Source organism: Microchirus variegatus, assembly GCF_963457635.1.
Source record: "Microchirus variegatus genome assembly, chromosome: 16".
Taxonomy (NCBI): domain Eukaryota; kingdom Metazoa; phylum Chordata; class Actinopteri; order Pleuronectiformes; family Soleidae; genus Microchirus; species Microchirus variegatus.
In genome coordinates this window covers 12911967-12938099 of record NC_139817.1, presented here as the reverse complement: position 1 = coordinate 12938099, position 26133 = coordinate 12911967, and the positions used below count along the sequence as shown (strand labels likewise).

Below are 26133 nucleotides of genomic sequence, written 5' to 3'. Positions count from 1 at the left end.
TCACAGGGCCACATATAGAGACAAACAGCCATTCACTCACACTCTCACACCTACGGTCAATTTAGAGTGAACAATTCACCTAATCCCCAAAACAGATTTTCAAGGACAGGCTCTTGTTCCAACCGGGGCCTGGTCACTGAACAACCACACAAAATATGTGAACATCTGAATAAAACATTCTTATACAGTATGTACATTTCAAGCTAACAAGTGGAATCCCCACAATAACACATCCCCCCCCCCTTTTTTTCTTAATGCTAATAATTATTAGACAGGATGGGGCAAATAATGTGCACTTTAAGTCCAGAATAATTCAAACATAAAGTGCAACTGCAATTCTTCACAGATCTGTTTGTCTGCTTCTTCTGTTATTTTTTCCCAAATTTTAAATTTCTGCAAACCCAGGTCATGCCATCCTGCAAAAAAAAAAAATTCACAGTGTAAGTGTGCTGTAAAAACTGGGTTGAGTTGAGTTTCAAATCATGCCTACATACGAGATATTTCATCACAGTAAGCCCAATGATGCATTAACCATTTGCTGCTATGAATGAATTCAGTGTTTAAATTTGTTAATGTAATCACTTCCCATTTGGCATTGACCTTTGTCAGTTTCTTGGGGAAGTGTTGCTATGCAAATGTGAGTATATGCCAGTATGTGCCATTTTCCTGTAACTGACTGTTTCTGCAGCCCAGTAAACATACTGAAACATGTGTTAGCAACGCTGTTGTGAATTCTTTCACCTGAAGTCCTTCGGCAGTGAGAGCTGAGCAGGCCTGGACCTGCCACATGCGATCACGGATAGTGTGCAGGTTGAGACTCTCCGCCAGCTCGCAGACCGGCGAGGCAGTCGTCAAGTCTTGCTTGTTAGCAAAGATGAGCAGTGGCACCGCAGCGAGCTTCTCCTCCTCCAGCAGCTCAGCCAGCTCCTGAAAACACACACACACAAGTTCAATTACATCATCTACTGTCTCTTGGACTTGGTTAGCTGCATCCATCATCATCATCATCATTTAACATTGTATTTTATAACCATTAAAAATGATTTGCTGTCATTTTTACAAGATAAATAACCAAATGGTGATAAATAAAACTGCATCTTACCAGACTTGTCTCTTCAAACCTTTTCTTGTCTGAGCTGTCAATCACATAGATCTGCAAACAATGCAGTAAGATTGATAATAACATTAAAAAAAAAAATACTGTATCTGAAACAAAGCTGGGAAATATATCAAACAGAACCTACCAGCACATCCGTGTTCTCAAAATAGTTCCTCCAGTACGGGCGGATCTTGCGTTGACCTCCAATGTCCCAGACATTGAGCTTGAAGCCTGAAGACTGAACACTCTTTATGTTGAAGCCCTGTTCAAAGATAAGTTTAATTCTTTATTTAATTCCCTTTAAAGCAGGGGTTGAGTTGCACATCTGTTTAACTGAAAAAACATCATCAAGGGTACTTGAGTCGGGGTGATGTGGCTGATATCTTCGGCCGCCATCTGTTTCAGCAGTGTGGTCTTTCCAGCGTTGTCCAGACCTAACAATAGTAAGCGCACCTCCTGTTCTGGTGACTGCTTCAGCCTCCGGAGGATTGACAACAGGCCCTGCAGGTGGATCAGAGTCAGAGGAGGGATGGGATTCTGTCACTGCATTATCACTCAATGATTACCACACACAGAGCTTTAACTGTATCAGGCATTGAGCTGTTCAGAAGTGACCGGCTGGCACACTGAGGCCAGGTTTGGCAAACAGACGTAAAGGAGCACACGCACACAGGAGGTTAAACACTGACTCTGTGCAGCAACAATCATCTTGAGTGTGAGGACTTGCAGTGACCCACACATGCAGCTGGCCAAACGCACTCATTGGTCAGCCAAGATTAGGTACGTGTGCTGTGAGTGGCTTGTGTCCAGAAGGTGGTCAGGGCGGATTTCAGCTCAAGCCAATTTTTCCAAGCAGTGTGTTCTGTCAAGACGCTAACGCTGTCACTGCACTGGTGCCAGTGTTTCAATAAATACACGAACATTTGCAACCAATTTAAGTTCTCCTTTTCTTGATTTAATAAAAGAAGTGATCATGTGGTTCTACTCTTTTGAATATTGTTTAATGTGTTGGTCTGTGTTCACTTCTTGTTTTCCTTGTACTCTCTGTATGAATAAAATCTCTTCGCTCGCCTGCATTAAAAGAAGTGGAATTGTCATAGAGAAGTGAACTGTTATAGAGAACTACTGCCAAAACAGACGTTATAGTGATAGATCATGTTGTTTTTACAGTAAATTATTGCTCACTGTATTGGAAGATATCAAGAAAATATGGGAAAAGTGAGTGCAGCTCTGAGTAAATATGTTCTACAGGTTAAAGTATTTGGTGTGACCTACTCTTACACATAAACAATAGAACAATCCTGGCTCTCTTAAAACAAGAGAGGAACCCTAATAAACGATTTTACAATTTTATGTAGAAAAATATCTGCTGTGGAAAAAGGTCTATTATTCCAGGGTTGTATTGACAGCTTATTTATATATATAAGACCAACTTTCAGTGACATCATTCCAATCCAAATAACCAATGATAACAACATTTGACAGACATAAAACAACAAAGTTGACATTTGCACCGCACTGTACTTCTTTCTGATATTATTGTGAAGATAATGCGAGCTGTGACTCACCATGTCCCCGCGTTCCCGTGCTCAGGCTGAGTGGATTAACATCTTCCTGACTGTCTTCTTTGAACAGCTGTCAAGTTCCACTGCCAGGGAGACTGTGACGTCAGCGTCAACGTGACACAGCTGACTAGAATATATAAAAACATTTGCATAATTTTCACACAAATATAGACACTTTTTTTTTTTTATTAATCTACATTAAGCTGCAGTTTATAGCTTTTTAATGAATCTACAAATGGTTTATAATTATTCTATGTATTGTTGATACAAAGGCAAAGCAACATGCAGTTCCCCATAAACTAAGTCTGATTATATTCAGGTTATGAATAATAAAAAAGAAAAATCATCAAATTGTCATTTCTGTGCTTATACAAACCAAGTAATTAGTTAATACACAAATCAGGAATAGTTATCATGGGTTTGTTTAATTGACAAAACCCTTTATCACTGACTACAAGTGTTGAAGGCTAAATTATAATTATTATAAATAGAATTAAAATTACAAGTACTGAAGCAATGCGTTGACCTGTTGTTGATTTATTTAAAACATACCTAATATATAGATGTAGAATGAAATATGTTTGAAAGCTACACACACAAGAGACAGACACACACACACACACAGAGGGAGGAGGAGGAGGAGGAGGAGAGAGTGCCCCCTACAGGCCAGCAGCCGTCTCTCCGGTTCAAATTACTCGTCTGAGTGAAGGAACAACAAAACATGTTGGAGTGCACCAGGTTGAGCTGTTGACTAGCAACAGCCACCTGCAGTCACTTCGACTATTCGATTCGACTGACTGCTATATGATTACCGTCGTGTCACCGGCCGACAACCCAGAAAGATGCGGCAGAAAGCACTGGGATCCGTTGTAGGTCTGCTTTGTACCGGGACCTGTCTGGTGCAGGTAAGCCCGCGCTAGCACTGCTGTGTTCGGCGGAAGGTTGTAGGCGAGGCCGCGGCTCCGGGGCAGATCGAAGGCCCCTTCACTCGATCCCTTTTGTCTCCCCCACAAAGGAAACTACACGGTCCGTTACTGTTACAGCGGGGATGACGTCAGTTGCTCGAAGTTTTCATTTTAATTTCGACGGCCAGTCTGTCAGGAACTAAACATTTTAACTCGGAAAACCGCAGGGACGGCGTTGTATTTTGCGCAGTTTCACAGTTTGAATCGAGGGTGTGAGGATGAACGTTAGCCGCTGCTAAATGGTACCCGGAAAATTGACGTGTTTAATCACAGTTGTTGACATTGAGTAGAAAGACGGGGACAGTCAGCACCAGTGTGTCCATTTTGCTTTTCAGATAAAATCCTATCAAGCGAAAGTGGTGAGCGTTATGGACAGTTTAACTCGGTGCATTCGTGCATTCTAATAAAACTTTAAAGTGTAGAAATGTCTGTCATGTTTTTAAAAGGAAATGCCTCTGGACTCTTCATGTTATTACTGCTATATATGCAATGCTTTCATTTTATCCCTCGCCATGATATCTCTTTACTAGAGCTGCAACTAACGATTATTTGCTTTGTCGCTTGTTGTCTGAAAACTGTAGATAAAAAATACAATTGAGTTGCCTGTTGTCTCGACATGAAGCCATCTTACGTTTGGTTTAAATGAGCCAAGAAAACCAGAAAATGATCACATTTAATAAGCTGAAAAACCTGAGAGTTAATGAAAAACACTCTCTCAAACCACTCAGTTGATTATCAAAATAGTTTGCAATTGATTTAGTAAGTAATTCATAGTTGCAGCCACAATCTTTACATGTCAAAAATAGCATAGACCTGTATTATTGACGTTTAGCAGTACATGATATTAGTACAGAAAAGTGCCAACACAAGAAATGGCACCAAAGAGAATGACAACGTTTAAATAAACCTTAGAAATAGGCCAGTTTGTCAAGGGCTTGCTATCTTTTTCCTTGTTTACCTTTTGGATTGCATGTTGACTCAGACAGTGTACCTCTCTGTGTGTGTTTAAGGCAAAAGAGTTCTGTTTTGGTGTAAATAATGAACAATACCGATGTGAGATGGGTTACTGCTGTGGGGAGACCGAGTGTTGCACCTACTACTATGAACTATGGTGTAAGTACATTATATGTTACATCAACTCTTCATTTAATAAACTCGTGCTGTATGTTTATGTACCTACTGTCTGCTTGATTTCGATGTCATTTTTATTGTTGAATTTGGTTATAATAAAAATGCACCATCATGTATTAAAAACAATAATGAACTGAGCCTTCAAATGAAATTTTAAATAACGTTATCTTGTTGGTTGATGTTTTATTTGTACTTGTGTTGTACGTTGTGTATTGTTATTATGAATAAATAAATTGTGTTGCAGTAAAGCTTAGCATTGATCACTGAGTTTAATAAAATATAATAGAAAGGTTACATGGAGTCTGTCTGCCCCTCCTAGGGTTCTGGTTAGTATGGACCCTGATCATCATGCTGAGTTGCTGCTGTGCCTACCGTCACCGGAGGGTTAAGATGCGTCTGCAACAGGAGCAACGCCAACGTGAGATCAGCCTCATGGCCTACCAAGGAGCCTCCAGCTCCTTCATTTCCCCTCCACCACTCAATCTAAGTGAGTCGTCTTTCTGTTCATTTGAGGCACAGTGAATGGATATTTCGATCTGTAGACTGTGGCTTTTTCAGAAACGTAATCAGCTGGAGATGGCGCTCTTACATGGATAGCTGTATATGGCAGTGCGAGTGTGTAAGCACAGATAGCTTCTCATAGTGCTTTCTGTCAGCCCCTCGTTTGCTTATGGACAAGCTGAGACTCAGTTTCTGCTGGCTTTGCCCTTCTGTCTTCCCTGAGTAAGTACAGGACTGTAGCTTCAAAATAAAGTCATCTTGGATAATTGAATTCCCCTGTACAACCTACAGTCTTCACATTGGCAGCTTTAATGCTTTAGACACTAATCAAAAGTCGTAGGTAAGAGAACTTTGCTCTCTCCTTCAGCAAGGTCCTACAAAAGGTCTGCATTTGACTGACAATATTTCTCTTAAAACTTTCTGCGAGCAGCTGTTCTGATACTGATCCCAAACTTCTTTTCATACACTGCCTCAGGTTGCCTGAATATCCTGTTCATTACTGGTTATGGTCTGAGAGACACTGGACATGCCACTATAATGTCAGTGGTCATTTCAGACTTTTGCTGACACTTGATATTGTGTCCACTAATATCATGGACAGGAGAGGAACAAGGTTCACACTTGTCATAGACGGGGCCCAGAGTGGACATGCTTGACTTCATGTCAAGAATGTGAATCTGACCGGGAGAGAACACTGACAGTGAATCACACAGAGACTCTGCTAACGTGTAGTGTTGTAGCTCTTCCTACAATGAGACTCTTACAAATATTCTATGTTTAAATTGGTTTAACAATTGTCTGTATGGCGATTGTGTGTAGGAAGTTAAAGCTGTCCGGTTTGTTGTCTTTCAGGGCTCTGGAACGACTGCAAACTACCTGACTATGAAGAGGTCGTAGGCCACCCGCCGACACCACCTCCTCCTTACTCTGAAAACCCTCCTGAGACTGCTCCAGTACTGTCTTCACAAGTGTGCCAGCAAGATGCTGCCTCAGTGCCACACCCCGTGGCGGCGGCGGCGGCAGCAGACCCAAACTGTCAGGCTTCAGGCTCATCTTCAGAACTGGGATCGGTGTCGATGCCAATCCAAGTGCAGCATCATGAAGAGGAGAGTGTGGAAGCTTCATTGATGGCGGCAGAGGGCGGCGACGACGACGAAAACGAGGAGGAGGAGCTTAACACTCGACGTCGGCATGTGACCGGCGACTCAGGGATCGAGGTGTGCGTTTGCCAGCTTGACATAGATGAAGGCTCGGGCCTCGAAGAAGAAAGCGATGAGGAACAAAAGATGTGCAGGGTCACCGGTGGTGACTGCTGCTCCAGGCATCAGCAGCAAACCTTCAGACAGAAGGAGTGCTCCCCCGAGCAGCCCAGCCAGACCGCCAGCACCAGCACTGGGGACCACATGGTGTGATCCGCGGCATAACCAGTCAGCCATTCAGTGTGGCTTTCTTCTTCACACATGCAGATATTACATAGCTGTTGCCTTCACCATCAGCATATGCACTGTCTGTGTTATATTTCTCTGAACCAACACATAGGCATGACACAATGATGACGATGACTAATCTAATGGCTCCTGAAAAAATGTTTTTGGATTAATGCTGATGCACCATTTGGTATGGGTTTTTTTTTTTTATCTTAATGTTAGGGGGAAGAATGTGGCCGGGTTGTGAGAGGGCAGCATTCGATTGTGACCGCTTTCTCCTGCTCCTATTGTATCTTTGAGCACTGCCATCATGCCTCCTTACATCTGACATTTTGCCTCCGATGGTCAGTAAGGAGCATGCCAACATGGTCAGCAGCATTTCTTGCCCCTCTGTCACTAAACAGAGGAGTCAAAAATAACCTCCTTGATGACTTGGGGTGATACTGGATAAATTGATAAGAGCGCACATTTATTTCCCCCCGCCCCCACAGGCGTTTGTGTGTGTGAGAGTTTGTGTGTGCCCGTGAAATCTGGGGCACAGCTGTACGGTTATGTCAGCTCTGAGGTCATGGCAACCATCATCTGGTGTCCTTTGGTCTGTGGGATGTTTTGCATCTAGATTGGTGGATAAAAACTAACCACCTTCAAATTGCAGAGGCAGGGACGATTTTTTTTTTGTTTTTGTTATGTCTTTGGTTTCAAATGTAATTCACCCCCACTAGCACTTTTTGATTTTGATATCTGTAACTGTGGTCACCGATTAGCACCAGGACTTATGGTAAAGAGCGACCACCTTTCAATGATTTATTGATTGTGTGCATGTGGTCTCCCGTCTTTGGAACCTAACTGCATTGAAATGATCGTAATTGCCAAGAGGGAACTTATTCCACCACATTTTTTTACATCAATAAAAAGCCATGCGATGGCCATGTAAGTGATGTGACAGAGTCAATGTATTGCTCAGTATGTAGCTTGGCTGTAATAAGGAAGGATGTACATTCTTTTGTTTTGTTTTTTTCATTTTGTAACCAGCTGTGCTTTAGCAAAATGCCACAGATGTCACTGTTATTTGCAACAAGGCTCCTGACGGGGCTGCAAGAGTGTGTTCCAGTGTGGGTGTTTTAGTGCAGTAGGGAAGGTTTTGTGTTGTGCTGTTGTTCCTTGGATGAAACACTTGGCACAAAGGTGGATTAACAATTAAAGCACTGTTGTTTTTGCATGAGGCATGTATTTGTGTGTTTATAATTGAGTTAATTAGCTTTCTGTGCTTGTATAAAAGTGATTGGTGGCTATTGACGGTGGCTCCAGAAATCTACATAAACAAGATGGAGGAACGACGTGGACTGAGATTTAAGCTCCGATGCTCGTGATCCACTCTGATAATTGCGCCGTGCAGTGATGGCAGCTTGTTAGCCGGTGCTTTCTTGGCACTCTGAGATATTTGCAGGCAGTGGTATTTTCCACTGGCAGGAGACGGCGGGTGCATTAGAAAGTTCAGTTGGATGCCGGTCAGGCCAGTCAGTGATGGCACATCTGCAGAATCTGTTGTGATGCTGCTCCGCCTTGCATGTTGCTTGCCCAGTATACTGTACAGTGTGTGTTGATAGCATTAGCGATGGACCTGGGTGCTGCCTGATTGGGAAAACAACCACAAAACTATCATTTGTTGCGCGTAAAATGTCCGTGTAAGAACTAAGTAAGAGTAACTGATGAGACATTAGGTGTGAATTTCCAGCAGGCAAAGGGAGGACTAAATAGCAACATCTCATGTTTGTTAGATATTTTTATACAGGCATTAACATGACTTCCCACATCTCTATATTTACAATACTCTGACGAGGACATCTTTTGGCAGTCGTTGGCCACTTAAGAGGACTTAACCTTGGGTTCTGCACATATAATGTGTGTAATTTTGGTTGTGTCTCTTGTTTTCGGTGTTCTACTGTGCGAGCTGAAACATGGTAAAAAAAATATCTGAACACGGACTGAAACGTAACTGCCTAAGGCCTTTGTTTTGTGTTCACCGAGTAGACTCAGTCAATCAAACCGTTACCTGTGCAGCCCTTGTGTTGCATGGTTGAGCGGGTAGATGAATATGACGGCATGCTGACAGGACAATGGCCTCTCCTCTCCAGAGGAGCTGTTACACTGAGCGTGACTGCACACAAATCATCTGGAGAAAATTTAAGGCATTATTTTTACCACCACGCTTTAAGCTGCCTTGCTGCATCTTTAGAGGGCAAATGTCTCGATTATGGAGTTGCACAATAAAATATAGCCTCCGTTTGCAGACACAAGATGTGCTAATGCCTTATTAAAGAAGACGTTATACAATGTGTTCTTTGTTTTTTTTGGATGGTGAAAACCTTTTGTTGTGGTGTTCCAAATGTGTTGGCTTCAGAGAGGAGGAGTGCTCCCATAACAACGGAACAAACAGAGCTTGTTCCGAGAAAGCGCGCTCACTCAGTGTGAAAAGGATGTGGTCGATAAACATTCTACTGCCGCGACCGTCGCATGTCGAGTCAAGTTCTACATACATTGGGTTTGTTTCTGAGGGGTCGGTTGTGTTGAGTTTGAAATGGCCTGCGTGTCTAGTTAGTTGTGGCACTGGTGGAATTTGTCAAGACCAGATTGTTGGGTTTGTGCTCACTCTTGTTTTTGTTCCATAAACCTGGTTGCAATTAGTTTGTGAAATGAACTGAATCTCACGCATGAAGAAAATAAGACTCATTTTAGTTATGGTCTCTTTGTGATTCATCGCATTTATCCTAATCCTAAGAGATTGCTTTGTACCCTTCTTGTAAAGGTTGAGTTTTGCTTATTTGTATACATTTATATGTAGGAGAAATAACGGGTGGAGGTTTTTTTTCTTTTGCATGAATGAAGTGGAGGTCCATAGTTTCCCCCCCATTGCCAAACAACAACTATGCCTCCCTATTTTTCACATGTTTACTAAGAACAAGGGCTAAACCAGTCATCTTTTGTAGACAAAACAAACCTCCATCCATTACATGGACGGAGTGGCTCATCTGCTCTGAGATCCTCTCATTTGCAATATGTGAACATAGTCAGTTTTTGGATCTCATTGTATGTTATGGCAGAGCTGATATTTGACAGTAGCTGATTGTATATTACTATGTGTTTGTTTAATAGGCTCTAACTTGGCCCCATTTGGAGGTGCGTGATGCAACATCCAGGAGTTTTTTTGTTTTTTTGTTTTGCTTAGTTTTATTGGATCTTTGACCCTGAATCCACATTTCACTAGGCGCTCTGGGTAACTATAGTCGACGCTGTAGCTGTTGTTTTTTTGGCAGCTGCACTGCGTCGCGTGTGTGGACCCCATGGAAATGAGAGCCATTCATGCAGAAGTGTCGATAGAATAATTGACCAAATTCTATGTCATCGCCACGCTACGCGAATCATTACGGTCCGCGCGTGTGGGTGTTGGTATGACGATGGTCTGTTTGGTTTCTCGCTCTCTCTCAGGGTCATCTTTAACCAAGCAGTGCTTAAACAAATGTTTGACCCACCAGTCTCATCAAGCCAAAGTCATCTTTCTTTTTTTTTTTGCATCACACATCTCTGTAGTGAATTGTACTTTACTCGACTAGGCTATGCAAAAAAAACAACAACATAAACCTACTGTAATATGCTGCATCCCCTGTCTCATTTTCCACTGTCGTTTATCTGGGCACCAGTACAAGCAATATAACTCAGTACTTGTCACTGCACTGTACTGTATTTTACTATGGTTGGTCTGTGTACATGTAAAAATATACTTGTAAATGCTACTACAATAATGAGTACGTCTGCTTCAGTGTTGGCTGAGTTACTTTGAGTTTTAAAATTCTACTTTGTATATTATTATTTTTTTTCCTTTTGGCTTTTTCTTGCCTGCCTCTTTAACCACTAACACTTTCTCCCTGTTGTGTATGAATAAATCACATTATTAATTTGTTGGAAGCCGAATGAAAAGTTGAACATAATTGTTTTTGTTGGATGAATTTTTATTGGTTATCTTTGTTCCGTTTGAAACTGTTCCATCCATCACGTTTGTTGCTCTTAATCAGTTAGAAGAACTTCATTTTTTAATAGATTATGCATCTGACAGACCTCAACATGGAACACAGTCGGCTTACAATAGACCAGCACCATCGACTCTGAAGTTGTAAAAGACACAAGATCATAAACATCAGAGCGACTGTGGCTTTGGTTGAATTATGAAAAGAGTTTGAGGAAGAAGCAGGCATTAACAAATTTCTATCATTTCTATATCTTTTTCCTAATAACTTTAAAATAAGCCAAAATGAGTAAGTGGAAAAATATATATATATAAAAAAATTATTAAAGCATTGAAATACAGAAAAAAAAATGCTTTGGTTTTAGTAAGAAGTCTGCTGTGTACTCTTTTGGTCATCATTTGTATTTTATTTTTTTAATAAAACAAACTGGCACTCAACTGACTTGACTTTCTTGTCGCCGAATTGAAATCATCCACAAACCACGTACATAGAGCTGAAACTAACGTTTATTTTCATAATCGATGAATCTGTTGATTTTCACGATAAATTTAGTAATCGTTTGGCCCATATAATCAGAAAACATAAAAAAAAATGTTGATCAGTGTTAGTCAAACGTGGAAATAATTTGGTTCTCGAATGTCCAAAGTTAATATTCACATTTAAGACGTTGAAACAATCAGAAATCTTGTTTCAATCATGAAAAAAGTATGAGTATTGTTTCAGCTCTACACGTACGGATTTTGTCCTGAATGAGTGAAAAACTTTAAAGTAAGACGTGTAATTATGTGCAGATATAGGAGCTGGATTGTAAGCATGTGAAGAGTGAAAATGGTGCCCCTCATAAACATGTGATAGAGATGAGATAGATCATTGATCTGTAGAGCTGTCACGTGGCTCTGCGAGAGGCACCCTCAGGCAGTTATTCTAACGTATTGACGTTAGTGTTAACGTCATCCATTCCAACCACTGGTTCCAACACAATGACAGGCTAATCAGAGGCGGGGCCTCTCTGTATTTCACATTAACCTTTTCCCTGTGTTTCAACTCTAAACATGACGATTCCACGATAACACCTACATGTTACTGTCATGTACAAATAAACCCACCCCAACCCCCCCCGGAAGTCATAAACCGCGTCCGTGTGGGTTTGTTGGGCCTATAATGAAGCATTGCAAATAGTTCTGGGGCAAAGCAACGAGATAAAAATGGTTATAAAATGTCATTTGTGGGTCAGAGTGATGCACGAGGCACAGCGTTTCATACGAAATGACAAACATTAGAATATACTTAAGGTTGTGCGTCCGTTGAAGCAGCTACAAGAGATGAGCGAGCTGCTCATACAAATATATAAATAAACACACCACATAAAACATATAGGATGTTGACGTGAGGCCTGGAACATAGTAAGAGTGGTCTAAATCAACATATATATATATATGTATATATATATATGCATATATGTACATATATATGCATACACACGTATACGTATAGAAGAGGCAGCTTGAATCCAAATCAGCATCATTGTTCAATACAACACAAGAAAATTGAAACATGACTTCACGTTAGTATTTGCAGAAAAAAATGTCGCATTAACAGGGAATTAAAATTCTATTTAAAACATTTAGTCCTCTCTTCAGTGCAAAGACACATTTAATAGACACTTTAAATGTACTATAAAAATCTTGTTTTCAACTCATTTTCTCATATAAACACATTAAATATGAGGAAACAATCACTGGTGGAAATGTACGTATGCAAGTATATGAAGACTTTGAAAACCTTAAACTTTGAATAATATTAATGACATATTTCCCTGACAAATATTGGCCATCAGCACATGCACTAATGAGGCAGATGTCATAGAAAGAAAAAGGTCAAATATGGTGTAAACAACAACGAGCCTGGACACGTCATGAAAACCTCAAAGAATGTCATGCACACTACAGCGGCTACAAGGTGAGAATATACTATATATGTTACTTTTTCCAAACACAGAGCAAGAGTAGATTTGTATGTTTATTCAGCGTGGAGCAGATGAAGTCACACTGCAGATGGCCAATGAATCTGGAACAGCAGCAGCAGCAGCAGCAGCACATCAGGTACTTTTTATATTTATAACTCTCAAATCCACAAAAACGTCATCAGCGAACAAACAGAAAATGGGTGAAATGTAGATGCTCACACAAGAAGTGGTGTAATACACTGCACTGTGCGTCTGCTGTGTCACCACCAGTGCAGCGGAGGAGAGTGTGTTTGTGTCGAGCAGGGACTGAGATCAACGTATAAAAGTGAGTCCTCCAGCTGCTTCATGACTACCGGTGGCAAATTTGGAGAGAGAGGCTTTTTGTAGCAGGTGACACTTTTACTCCATCCACTGTCAGGATATAACAATCTACTGCGCTCTAGTGGCCAGCAGCAGTATTTCACTTTTGAGCAGTCAAGGCCCATGGCGCCTCAGTACAGTAGTTACCACAATCGCTGTCCTATGTCCCGTCTCACCCCTCCTTCAGTAGAAGCGCTTGCGGCGGCTTTCGTTCCAGTGGCTGTACACCACCATGCCAATGACGATGAGGAACACGATACCCAGCATCGAGAAGAGCACGGTGAAGAAAATGGAGATTCCGCTCATCCCCTCTTCAGTTTGAACCACTGGAGGAAGAGAAACAGAGTGGAAAATTAAGGACGGAGGGATAACAGACGGTGAGAAAAGCAGGGGGTAGGCAGCTTACATCTCAGCAGTTCCAGGTTATCAACACTGGGAATAGTTATCACGTCTTCCTCCTCCTCTTGCTCTTCCTTTTGACTGCGTAAGACCGTCAGTTGGTAGAGTTTCAGTGAAATGATATCATGGTTATCTGTAAATGGAGAATCAGAAAATTAGATTTAAAGGTGCATTATATAATAAATCTAAAGCAACTGACCATAAAATCCTCCTAAAATGTCACAGAGGCTCAGGAATAATATTCATATAACAAACTGAACTCACCAACAACAACAGTACAGCCAAAACATTTGCATTGAAAAAACGTGTATGTTTTGAAATCATGTTTTGGCATGTGGCGCCACCTACCGCCGTCTACCAATCATTGCAGTCAGTAGAGTCTCAGCTGCCGAGCAACCACGGGTTGCGAGTGACGTCAGAAAATGAAACCTAAAAGACCTCGGTATTTTGAATTTGAATGAAGTAACCATTTTTGGCCACATTGTTACATATGGAACCTTTAAAAAAAGATTTGTTTTTAACGGGATTAACCGGTGTCACACTTTGAGTGCATATGTTAGTCGAAGAAAAACTAAATCCACAGGAAAAGTTACTAGACAGAGAATCAACTACAAACAATAAATAATTATATTTCTGAGTGATGTAATACAGTGAATAATATGTGAAAAGATTTATTTTCATTCTGCTCTTCTTGTTGAGGAGAGGTTGAGAAGAAGATGGAACTGAGGAGACGAGAGAATATGACTGTGTGTAGTGTGGATGGATCAGTCTGTTGCTGAATGAGCTGATGATGTACCAACTCTCCGCCAGTTGATAAATCATTAGCATCACAGTCAATACTTCACAAAGCAGTGTCATTCACACATTATTCAAGCAGATGCTCACATGCTACACATGTTACAGCATATAATACGATCATCTGATAGAACACAAGTTTCAATGTTCGCAACTTTTGCATTTTAGAACAACAATACTGAGCTAGCCAGAGCCGGCCAGAGGCATATGCAAACTAAGCGGCTGTTGGGGCCCCTCCCCTGGTGATCGGGTGTGGAGGACAAATATTTCTCCTTTTTTAGATATATATTGTATCATCGGAGATACATTCATATCTCTGAATAGTGTTAATTATATATATATTTTTAATTCAAGTCCAGTATCATCAGACACGGTTTCACTTTGAATATGCAAGTGCAAATTAAAAGTAGGCCACGTGATTTTGTGATTTTACTCCCCCTTAATGCAAAAAAAAAAAAAGAGTGACACTGGTTTGGAGTATATAACACAGCAATAATAATAATATTTATTGAGGTACAAATCAAATTCAGCTTAGAGCCCCATAAATTCTTGGGCCGGCCCTGGAGCTAGTTAATAACAATGTAGCCACATAATGTTCTGAAACGCACAGTGGATTATTAAAAGACAGCGTCTAGCATGAAAAAAATAATATGACTCCGTATGAACACTAACATAACGTAGATTACCGTATGTCACCCATTGTGTAAAGAGATCACTTTTTTTGTAAATAATGCATCTGTCTTAGATAACATTTTCGGCGATGTGAGGTTTAGAAATGAATTGGAGTTAGCTCAAGGTCACACAACGCTGGTTATAAAGCTTGAATAGTGGATACCGCTTACCTGAAAGATCTCCAGTAATGGCTGAAGCACCAAAATAATAGCCTTGTGGCAGCCGCACCCCTGGTATGTCCAGACAGTCCCTCCACTCGTGCTGCCCATCAATATCTATCATCACCTGAAAACCAGAGGGAGATAATAGTTTTCCTTTTATGAATCATGTTTGTCACGCAAAGGTTACACAGTTTATCACAGTAACATGTTGGACCGCTGAAGACGTGTACTAATCAAGAAAAACATCAAAGACTGTGCTTCTCACCGTGAGCCTGCGGCGAACATATCGGATGAAGAGGAAGGTGTCGTGTTTGAGGTTGCGCGCCATGGCGTTACAGCCGCCCAGTTCTGTTGTCCGACCGTCGCGCTCATGGTCATAGCTGATGCTGCCGTTCCCCACCATGGCCAGAACGAAGGGGAAAATCCTCTGCAGGAGAGAGACAAGGAAATTAGAATCCCTCTATAGTGATAGCAGTACGAGGTGAAAATGGAATCATACAGAGACTCTTGTAACAGGAATGACACTTTCATATCAAGAGCCATGAAAAATATTATGGTGTCTGTACAAAAATAAATCACGTTATCAGATATAACAATGAAAAATAATTAGCAATTCCAAGTATTATTTTTTGTATTTCACAAATAATATGTATGTATATATGTATAATAAATGTGATGATTACCAAAGCAAAAGCCTTTAAAACCAGGACACACTATCACAATATGACGAGATCCAAAATCTAAGATGTCTTCTCTCATGTCACACTGTAGATATAATATCAAGATATTGCCTAACCCTAACTTCTTTTTGCTTTATTTTATTCTCATTTTCAAATGTATATTACTCCAATATACATCTAGATTAAGACCAAACAACAATGCAACAAACATGCAGGAACAAAAACAAAACATATATATATGCAGTATGTCACAGACAAAGAGCCTTATTGTTTCAGGGGGTTTTTTCGTCTGTGACACATGCTTGAGAGTTGGAGCGAGGGGAGACTGAGAGTGTAGGGTAAAAACACAGGGATGGGGCAAAAATGTGATTAAGTTCAGTTACCTGTGTGCGAGGAGTGTATCTCTTTTTCTGTGCCTGTCTCCAAATGGCCGCACAAAAGAACACAAATAAGGCCCCTTTACACAAATCTGCAAGACTTCAACCTATGTCTCTATCAACAGAAAAGGTCAGATCTGAGGAGTCGCATACCTCGAGTTGCTTCTCCTCGTTTGGATACGAGTCCACAAACACACCCAAGCCTGTGAAATTGTCTTTGTTTCCAAAAACAGGACCTGTAACAATATGAAGGGTATAAGAAGAATAAGACAGGGTGTTATACTGAATAAAGGCACCCTTTTTTTTGAGATACAAAGTAAGGTTTGGTAAATATAGCGTTTACCTTTCTGCATGCGCTCCTTCGTGTACCAAATGGCCAGCCCGTCACCATTCAGGTTCTTCTTTCCTTGCCCATGAATCTTAAAGTGCACCTGCATCTCCCAGTCTTTCAAATGGCAAGGCTGGAAACACAAGCAAGTCAAATAAGAAACATAATTAGCTATTTCCTAGCTAGTGTTTACCACACTAACTAGACAATAAACAGAAGAGAGGATCATTTTCTTTTTTTCTTTTTTTAACATCAGCATTTTATGTGCGTGTGTGTGTGTGCGTGTGTGTTCTTGTATGGATATATTTGAAAAGGAAGTAAGGACATTTTGGGGAAGTGATGACATTTTGGATGGTTCGGCCATTCTGTCACTCTTAAAAAGGAACTTTTAGAGCAGGGGTTCTCAAAGTTTTGATACCTGAGGGCCAATTTAGGAACCCAATGTTGGACTGAGGGCCGCCAAAGGAAAAAAAAGGGAAAAAAAACAGAGAGAAATCCAATTTGAAATCATTTTACTGACCAGATTGCAGTTCTATAGTTTACACTTATTGGGCCAATAAACATTTAACAAGCTTAGTAGCTCCTGGATTAAAACTATCAACTGTAATTAATGACTCTTAAATGACTCTGCGGGCCACCATTGGCCCCCAGGCCGCACTTTGAGAACCAGTGTTTTAGAGGGTTAACTGTTTGTGAAATAAAATTAATGACAGTCCGTGGAAATAGCCCAAATATTAACTGACCATGACAATTATCTTCAGCTTCATCTCTACAACAACATTTAATGTCACCTGTACAATTATGAATGTTACAGTATACTCACAATGCGGCTCCACACTGCCCCCTGTCTGCTCTGCTTGTCAGGTGTGAGGCGCACCTGTTCCGTGGTTACCATGGCATCCCCCATCAGCTCCCAGTGGGAGGAGCCTAAGGATCCCACACCTGGGCGAGGACACACAAACAATACCATTATCATGATGACTAAAGCTGACACCGCACACTATAGCTGCTGGGTAAAGCCTGGCGACAACACTGGCTTTATCACTCAATAAAAGAAACAAACATTCGAGTTACAATCAAAAAACAGACACAATAAATATGTCAAATGAAGCATAATGTGCTTTTAAATTAAATATATGAAAATACAGCGCCTAGTTTGGCTGAATTTTGAGGCATTCGAACGTCTCCAGTAACACTTATCACATGGAACAGTTGAGCTGAGACAATGATGCGATTTGAGCGCTAAATCTAATTTTCTAGAACAATCGCTGTCCCCGTGAGCCTGTGTTACAGTAACGGTCCCTGACGGTTGGAATACCTTGGTAAGGCTTTGAAAGGGAATACTCCCGCTTCAGAAACTCCTCCATTTCATGGTCGTCATCGGCGAAACCCAGGCTGAAGGTGAAGATAAGAAAGGTGAAGGTCCAGAGTGATTTAAAAGGCATCTTCTTCCCCGTGAAGATCAATCTGGGCGAAGATATAATGGACGCGCTGTGGTGACTGCTACTGCTGCTGCTGAAGGCGGCGGCCATCGAAGAGCCCGACCACGCCCACTTATGCGTCAGCTTCGCTCTCATTGGTCCACCGTGTTTCATGTCGCGTCGCCATTAGACCTTCTGTTTGTCAATCAAATCACAGGCGTCTCATTGGCTGTGCGATTAATCCATTTGGTCGGTTCAACATGTGCAGCTGTAATAGATGTAGTGGGTCAATCCATGAATAATCGGAATAATTTGCTGGAAACCAAATCAAAGCAGGGCATTTTAAAAAGCTTCACAAACCTAGGGGGTAGTCACACATTTTGAATTAGTTTCAAATAAATGGATTATGTTAAATTAACATGAAAGCTATAAACCATTTTAATAAGAATATTGACAATATAACAAGCAATAAAATAGTATATATATTGTATATTAATATTATAATATTAATTATAAATCTAAGCAATATGTCACAAGAAAAATTTAAACGTGAGAGTGGACCAAACCATTGAGGAGGGGGCACATCTACCAAACAGCTGACACCATGATGTACAATTAAAAAATATTAATGTGTTCACAATGAGGGGGGTTCAAAGTGTATTGTAGCCCCCGTCCAACCGGCATTTACACGCTTGTGTGGGGGTCTTTAGCTAAGTAAATACCTTATTATACACATTGAGAACGTTTGGGATTTGATTTTGTAGCCAGTTGGATGCTGTGTCTGGAAACCGCGCCCCCTTCACTGTCCTGATTGTACGTCGGATTTCCCATACACTCATATCTTTTGCTGCACCGGGGGATGGAGTAAACGGAAACGACAACATGGATCCAGGTGAAGAAACCCCCAGCAAAACTGTCGACATTTATCGCGACACATGGGTCCGCTTCCTCGGTATGTATTTGTTCGGTTTTTCGTTTGTGAACACTCAGACTGTAACTGAACTACAGAGGGAACACCGGAGCTGACTAACGTGACCTCGGAGCTGTGAGCGCTAACTAGCTAACTTCCTGGCTAACCGCTCTTTAAAACTTCTATTTATAGCAAACTTTCAAGGACATATCGTAACCACTGAAGTGAGTGGACGTCAGAGAGTGGTCTCTAATATTCTTGTTGTTCATGCTGCGTTTTTCACACCACATTTTACAGACAGTGCTGTTTGGATTTCAGTCATTTCTCAGTCAAGGTAGTTGTTAAGCAAGCAGTGACTCATAAAACACAAAGAAACGCCTGAAGGCATGACCACACTGAAGACTGAAACGCTGTAGTGTCAGTGCCTGTTTTCTGAGCTGATTCTCTCCCAATGACCCAGTGTGTGCACACATTATCCTGACTGAAGGACATGAATGCCACAGCTGTACAAGCTGTACATAACTGTACACACTGTACACTCTGTTCATGAACACAGCTTGAACCAGAGCTGCTATTTTCTCTGTAATTCCTAGATATAGCTGTTTTTTTCCCTGTTGTATGTGATAAAATATAGCAGTTTAATAATGCATTAAACACAACATTGATTAACTGATTAACACGCATTGAACAACACTTAATTCATCAACCTGTATTTTGTGTTTGTGTAATCAATGAGTTTCTGCTTTATAGAAAGAGGCACACACAGGAGTTGACTTCTGGAGGATTTATTTCCTTTTTAAAGTAAACAGAAAAAAAAGGCGTCACGCACAGTCCACAACGTATCAACGTAACTCTACATAATAAATAAAAAATAATGTCACTCAAGTATCTAATGTAATCATACAGCGGCATTCACACAGACACGACATGCACAAACTGACAGGGATAGGAAACCCCGTAATAATTGCCGCTAGCATTAAGCTAATTCACGCATCCATTAGCACACAAAAGTTTGTTTTGCTGTTGTGTTTACGACAATTTAATGAACTGAACGTTACCTGCACAACGGAAATTGAACCCGCGTACTTAACAGCACGTCACAAAGCAGTGTGCATTACGATATCATTGTTTAAGGGTGACAAAAGTTCATTTAAAAAATCAAAGGGAGAGAGACGTAAACACAACCTACCAGCCCCTGAGCGATTAAACTCACGTTCAGGTGCAACGCCAAATGACTCCCCTAGGAAACAAAAAGGTATGGCATGGGAAATGAGAATGTGCAATCTATTTACAATGGGAAACAATTTTGGGGGAGTTCACAATCGAAATTGATGTGAATTGATGACCAAAATAAAAATCGATCTCTACATTTGCACTGCAGTGCACTTTGATATATTGAATAAAAGTATACACCAAATATTAAGCAATTGAACAAACCAATCTTTGTCAAATGTTTTTAGTGTTTAGTTCACTTAGCAGCATTTTACTAGTTTCTGAAAACACAATTCTGCCTGTTTCATTGGTCTACCACTAAAGAGGAAAATATATATTTGTCATATTTAGATATCATAAATATAAATCTGCAAATGCAATGCATGCATGATAGTGAAACCCTAGAACTCCTCTAACATCACTTAAAAGCCTGATTATAAACTCATAGTGGTAGTGCAACAAAGTCTACATGTAAACAACAATATGGCTGCTTTCTTTTCTGTAAGATTTATTTACCTGTTCTTGCAAGTCTAGTCATAGGAATTTCTGTGGCAATTTAACATAATATATTAATGGGTTCACCAGTGTAATGGGGCTAACCTTTTAAGATGGAAATGTTTCAGTGCCTGTTCACATTGGGGTAATTGTATATGAATAGCAAAAGAATGGAGATTAGATTGTCTGCCGGATATCCTTGGAGATGAATATCTTTCAAGATGCTAATATTAGTAGACAAGGTTAATGGTAACTAGTACAGCAGGAAACCCTGCCTTAACTTTCTGTTTCTCCTGCCCTCATAAGCATGTACATACATTCCCCCAAACATGCTTTCATGCCTTACTGGGCACAATGTAAATAGTGAAACACAATTGTTCATCTGAACCCTCTGCTCTCTAGAGGTAGTGTATGACCAGGGCAAGGTAAATTTCATTGTTTACTTAATGCCCCACTGCAACCTAATCTTATCTGGATTCTTACGTGAGCCCTTATCACCTAGTGTTCACAAGTGCCTCTGGAGCTCCATAGCCGTTGCTTAACTTCACTAAGTTTACAGTTTCCCATCATTTTGGGATATGAGCAACAGCTCATAACAGCACATTGCACAGTGTAAGCTTTATCTAGTCTTTGTTCTCTTGTTCTTAGACAAACTGTAAAGCCTTCATCTGTATGTTGTGTATGTTGAAATGCAAAGTGCTCTCCTTACTTTATCTAAAATGTGCGTGAAGCATTAAGTGGAGCTCATTGATATCTTTTTGTAACACAAGCTTACACCGGGTTAGGTAAACACAGCGGCCTGTGGTGAATGAATGAGTGAGATGATCAAAAACATCTTATCTGGTTTATGGGATCAGTGCATTCAAATTTGTTGGAAAGTTACCGGATGCATAGTTCACCCAACAGTAGCAGACAGCAGAGCTTATGGGGACTAAGTACTTATAAGTACTGACTCATTATATTTAAATTGGAATTTGTAATCTGGATTTGAATCCGTCCAGTAATTAGTTTAAGTTATGTGACGTTTATTATCCCAGTCCAGCTCAAACGTGAGACAGCCAGTGAGTGATTTCAGTGAGATAACAGATGGTCACCAAGCTTTTATGTTATCAGCTGTTATATTTTTTGCTGAGGCGTTCCCCTCAGCACAGGTAGCTCAGTAATGTGCAGCGTTTGCACTCTCGCCTCCTTTTTGTCTCCAGAACCAGTGTCAGAGAGAGACCTGCATCAGCAGAATTTGACTCCCCCTCACTCTTGTCATCAGTGAACCAAAGATAATGATCCCTGTGTGAATGGAACTCATTTTACCACTGTTTGTCGTGTAATGTGGGGTACAGCACAGGTGAATTCTTTCAAAAAAGACGAAGGACATTTGAATGCTGATTTTTGCAGACCCGAGCCCTTAGCACCTGGTACAAGGTTTTGCACAAAGTTAAAGTCTCATCTTCATTTATTTACCTCTGCCCACAGGCTATTCCAATGAAGTCGGGGAGGCCTTTCGTGCTCTGGTGCCAGTGAGTTTTGTATGGGGCAGCTATGCTGTTGCCACTGCATACGTTACTGCTGACGCTGTGGACAAAGGGAAGAAAGCAGCTGCGGTGAGATATTCGTATATATATATATACATATATATATATACATATATATATATATATATATATATATATATATATATATATACATATATATATATATATATATATATATATATATATATATATATATATATACAGTATATGTATATATATATATATATATATATACATATACTTATATATGTTTATATATATACATATATATATTGATTAATAAAGTAAAAATACAATAAAATAAAATAAAAACACCCTTTAAAACTCTAAAAACACAGACTAATGTTATATATTTTGTTTTTGAGTAGTGAACTCACATTAGTGGGTTAAACCATTTATTAGTAAGAGTGAAGAAGAGTGAGTCGGTCTGTTGTGTTGTTTCTTTTTAATTTTCTCCCTCTCATCCTTTAATCCCATGCTTCTTCATCAAGTTAGGTCTTTTGTTATTGCTTTGACTGATAGACCCTAGATAGACCATAGTGGCAGAAATGACATACCGTGTCTTTAATTGTCAGCAATTATATGAAGTAATTAGTCGGTGCCAGATGTACGCTGGTTCCAGCTTCTCAAATATGATAATATCCCCCACCGCGGTATTAAGCCACTTAAATTTGCCGCAGTGAAAATTCCTTAACCGAGACAGCCCTGGTAAGCACGGGACTTTTTCACAGCAGCCATTTTGACAGGTCACGGGAGGAAAAGCACAGATGTCTATTTAGCTTTCTCAGTTTCAGGATTACTGTCACACTACTTGAGCTGAGTAGAGCCATCAGTAATGGTATCAATAACACATGTGCTTGTACTTGCTGAAACATGTCAAAATGTCTGTGTTCTTCATACGATGGGGTTTAAATCTGAACACTTTGTCGCAATGGCTGTTAGTTCTGTTACATCTGATCCTCCATCTGTTCCTGAAGGCCCACGGGGACAACCCAGGGAGGACGACACGTGTCGGCGTAGCAGTGGTGGACACGTTTGTGTGGCAGGCCCTCGCCTCAGTGATCATCCCAGGCTTCACCATTAACCGCGTGTGCGCTGCGTCGCTCTACCTGCTGGGCAGAACCACCAGGTGGCCTCTGTCTGTCCGCAAGTGGACAACGACAGCTATCGGCCTCTCCACCATCCCCTTCATCATTACCCCAATAGACAGGTTGGTCTGTGTTTCTGTTTGTCTTCATACTGCACATGTGGGATTAATAAAAAATATATGTTGTGTGATTAATTTGGGCTAAATCATTCAGCTCATTGTGGGGGAAATGTGCAATATAATTAAATCCAATATTCAAGATAAGTTTATTGTCATTATATATTTAAGTTTTAAGTTCAGTGCACGGGCTGAAACACAAATGTTAAAACCCAAAATGTGTGTCAAAATATAATTTTAGATTAATTATTGTTTTGACCTATACACATCTTATTCTACAGACTGCTGCACAAATATCGCAAAGTAACACATTTTAAATCTGTTTCTTGAGAATTGTGAGAATGAAAATCGCAAATTGCTATTCCTGTCAAAATAATCACAATTAGATATTTATTCAAAACCTTCAGCCCTACTCAGTACTTGTATTTTTAAGTCTAGTAATTAAAGGGAAAAGTAACATCACGCACTCTGAACACACATACCCCAGTTCGACATACACGTTTCAACAAACAAAAAAAAGAACTAGATTATTGCATATTGAGTTTTCAGTTGGTTAAATAAGTGTGACATCATAGCATGTATTTTAGAGTTGGTTGAAAACCAGATGAGTTTCATAATCACATGATTTCTGTTCTGTACTCTCTAGGTCAGTGGATTTCCTGCTGGACTCGAGTCTCCGGAAAGTCTACAATGACGGCGAGAAGCACCAATAAAGAGGGACCATGCTGGACACGCGTCCCTTCCTGGTTAAGAGACCAGTCGAGTCCACGCAAACCTGTGCTGTTGATCCACCACTGTGAAGCACTCAGGACTTGTAAAGAAGGGATTCGTGGAGTAAGATTTCACAGTTAGTCATGCAAAAGTATTTTATTTCTCAATTTAAATTCTTGATGGGTAGGTTTAGTTGTTAAAAGTGAAATCCTGCTTCGCGATACTGTATATTCCTTAACCCGCAACCTCTCTGGGTAATGTTTAAATAGGAATGTAAGAGAATGAAAACAGCGAAACCTGACTTATTCAAAGATACTTGTGCTGTTATATTGCTGTGATCATGAATACAGACGAAGCCTTTCAGGTTGCTCTCATGAGCTCGAGTTATGAGCTGATTCTCTGTCTGATAGAGCCACAAAGTCATAACAGACAGTCACATTGTCAAGAAATGAATTACAAATCAGCCATATTCATTACTGTAACGGCCACAAGGCCAATTAGCCACAATGCTCCTCTTATTCATTTCGTACACACTGTTTTCTTTCATTGTTTCTTTCTGTTACTTCGATGTTTTAAAAGTGTCTGTGCTGAGGCACTTTTCCATTGTTTCACTCTACCTTATTACTGTTGGTCAAGGGACTGTCTAGGTTTGCACTGGGGGGCATTTTACAGTATGTTACAATCCATACGAGTTTATATTTAATGTGTAGTATTGGTTCTAATAAACTGTTAATACACCAGTATCAATAGACACATGGTATAAAGTACTGTAACGGCTTTTATCGCAATAAGAAACACACTGTCAGAGCCACTTGGCTTCAGGTTATCGTGAGGGAGTTTGGCTGAATTACAACTGAAAAATAGTCAACGCAATTTCTAAATAATCTGTAAGCTATGGTTGTATAAAGTGAACGGTTTTGCCTCCTTGACGCAGAACATTAATATCAAGTATAAGAGCATTAAATTCAGTGGTGCACTTCTCAAATACGTGTGAAGGTCAGTGTAATATCTATGCAGGGATTGGTTTAAGGGACTCTTTTAGCAATACACAGAGAGTATTTTTATGTTATTACCAAAAGAATTACTGTAATGCTGAACTATGCAAAGGAAAAAAAGACATTGTTCACGAAACTTGCAAAGGGATTTTTTTCTGTTTTGTGGGTGGGGGGGGCAAGCAGTTTTTGTGTCTTTTCTTGTGATTTTTTTCATTCATTTGTCACGTCATTTATCTGTGCTGTGAAGTGTGTGGTTATCTTTCTTGTGGAGAAAGTCGCTGTAAAGAGGATACAAGTGAATGTTTCTACATGCTGGTGGTCAATGCTTATTCTGTAGCTCTTAATCCGGTTACACGGCTACTTAAATTGTAATATATATTTTTATTGGCTCTTTAAAATGATTGACACACGTGTCCTCAGGGTTGCAGTGAATGTAGCTTCAGATGTGATCATCCGCAAATGGAACTCCTTTTGTTTTTGATTTGTATGAGGACAGTTTGACTTGTCAAGCAGGAAAAGCACAATATCACAAACTGAAAATGACAGTATCAATACCTAATTGGATTATTAGTGAAAAGGTTGCTTTTTCATCTAAGACATGTCAAGCTACAGTATATGTTTAATCATATTTGACGTTAACATTTCAGATTTTACATTTACAATTCTGCTGTCACTTTTATTGCTGCAAAAGAAAAAGTTGTTTACTTCCTTTTTGCTTCTTCACTTTCTTGATGTTTTCTCATGTGGCCGTGTTTTTTCGGAAGTGGGTTCAAAATGAGTCACGTTTTTTCAGCCTTAACTGACAAAAAAAAAAAAAAAAAAAAAGTATCAAGCCGGAGTTTCATGTGCTGATCTCACACAAATAGAGATTATTTTTCATATGTGAAAGTTTCCGTTGAAAGCCGAAGCCTCGTGCTTTGCACCTAATATCCAGTAACACTCCCTATTTTGCAACGTGTGAGACACTGGAGAACAACAACTTGTGAATCTGTCGTGAAATAAATAAATTATATGATTGAAAGAAATGTTTTGTGGTCTGTGTCATTAATCGGTGCAAATGATACTTTTTAGGAAGCTTTTTTTTTTCAAGCTCGACTTGAACCCAGTCTACACGAGGGGCTTCCCACAGTAACACCTCACGACGGTGTGAATTCACATGGCAGCATAACAACTTTCTTTTTTGCTTACAAGCGCTGTCTCCATTTTCC

General features: G+C 40.2%; 4 protein-coding genes across 4 annotated transcripts; 2 read left to right on the top strand and 2 right to left on the bottom strand.

Annotated features, from left to right (window-relative positions):
• Positions 1-368: 368 nt before the first annotated feature.
• On the bottom strand, positions 369-1807 carry LOC310937945 (ADP-ribosylation factor-like protein 3; the record flags this gene model as incomplete). Its single annotated transcript, XM_083902335.1, has 6 exons — positions 369-416; positions 742-927; positions 1103-1153; positions 1245-1361; positions 1457-1600; positions 1715-1807. The coding sequence occupies 6 exons, from the start codon at positions 1805-1807 to the stop codon at positions 369-371; spliced, it is 639 nt and encodes a 212-aa protein (XP_083758461.1).
• A 1669-nt stretch (positions 1808-3476) lies between these two features.
• Positions 3477-11141, top strand: wbp1 (WW domain binding protein 1). The gene is made up of 4 exons (XM_083902500.1): positions 3477-3569; positions 4640-4742; positions 5080-5247; positions 6114-11141. Exons 1-4 carry the CDS (start codon positions 3507-3509, stop codon positions 6671-6673), a joined length of 894 nt encoding a protein of 297 aa, XP_083758626.1. The 5' UTR covers positions 3477-3506; the 3' UTR covers positions 6674-11141.
• Positions 11142-12544: 1403 nt separating this feature from the next.
• On the bottom strand, positions 12545-17898 carry lman2la (lectin, mannose-binding 2-like a). The gene is made up of 9 exons (XM_083902183.1): positions 17767-17898; positions 17272-17390; positions 16464-16581; positions 16274-16356; positions 16127-16159; positions 15329-15490; positions 15073-15187; positions 13443-13568; positions 12545-13362 (listed from the first exon to the last, which is right to left on the bottom strand). Exons 1-9 carry the CDS (start codon positions 17891-17893, stop codon positions 13220-13222), a joined length of 1026 nt encoding a protein of 341 aa, XP_083758309.1. The 5' UTR covers positions 17894-17898; the 3' UTR covers positions 12545-13219.
• An 811-nt stretch (positions 17899-18709) lies between these two features.
• mtfp1 (mitochondrial fission process 1) lies at positions 18710-25908 on the top strand. The gene is made up of 4 exons (XM_083902580.1): positions 18710-18821; positions 21957-22084; positions 22993-23225; positions 23866-25908. The coding sequence occupies exons 1-4, from the start codon at positions 18752-18754 to the stop codon at positions 23930-23932; spliced, it is 498 nt and encodes a 165-aa protein (XP_083758706.1). The 5' UTR covers positions 18710-18751; the 3' UTR covers positions 23933-25908.
• Positions 25909-26133: the final 225 nt, after the last annotated feature.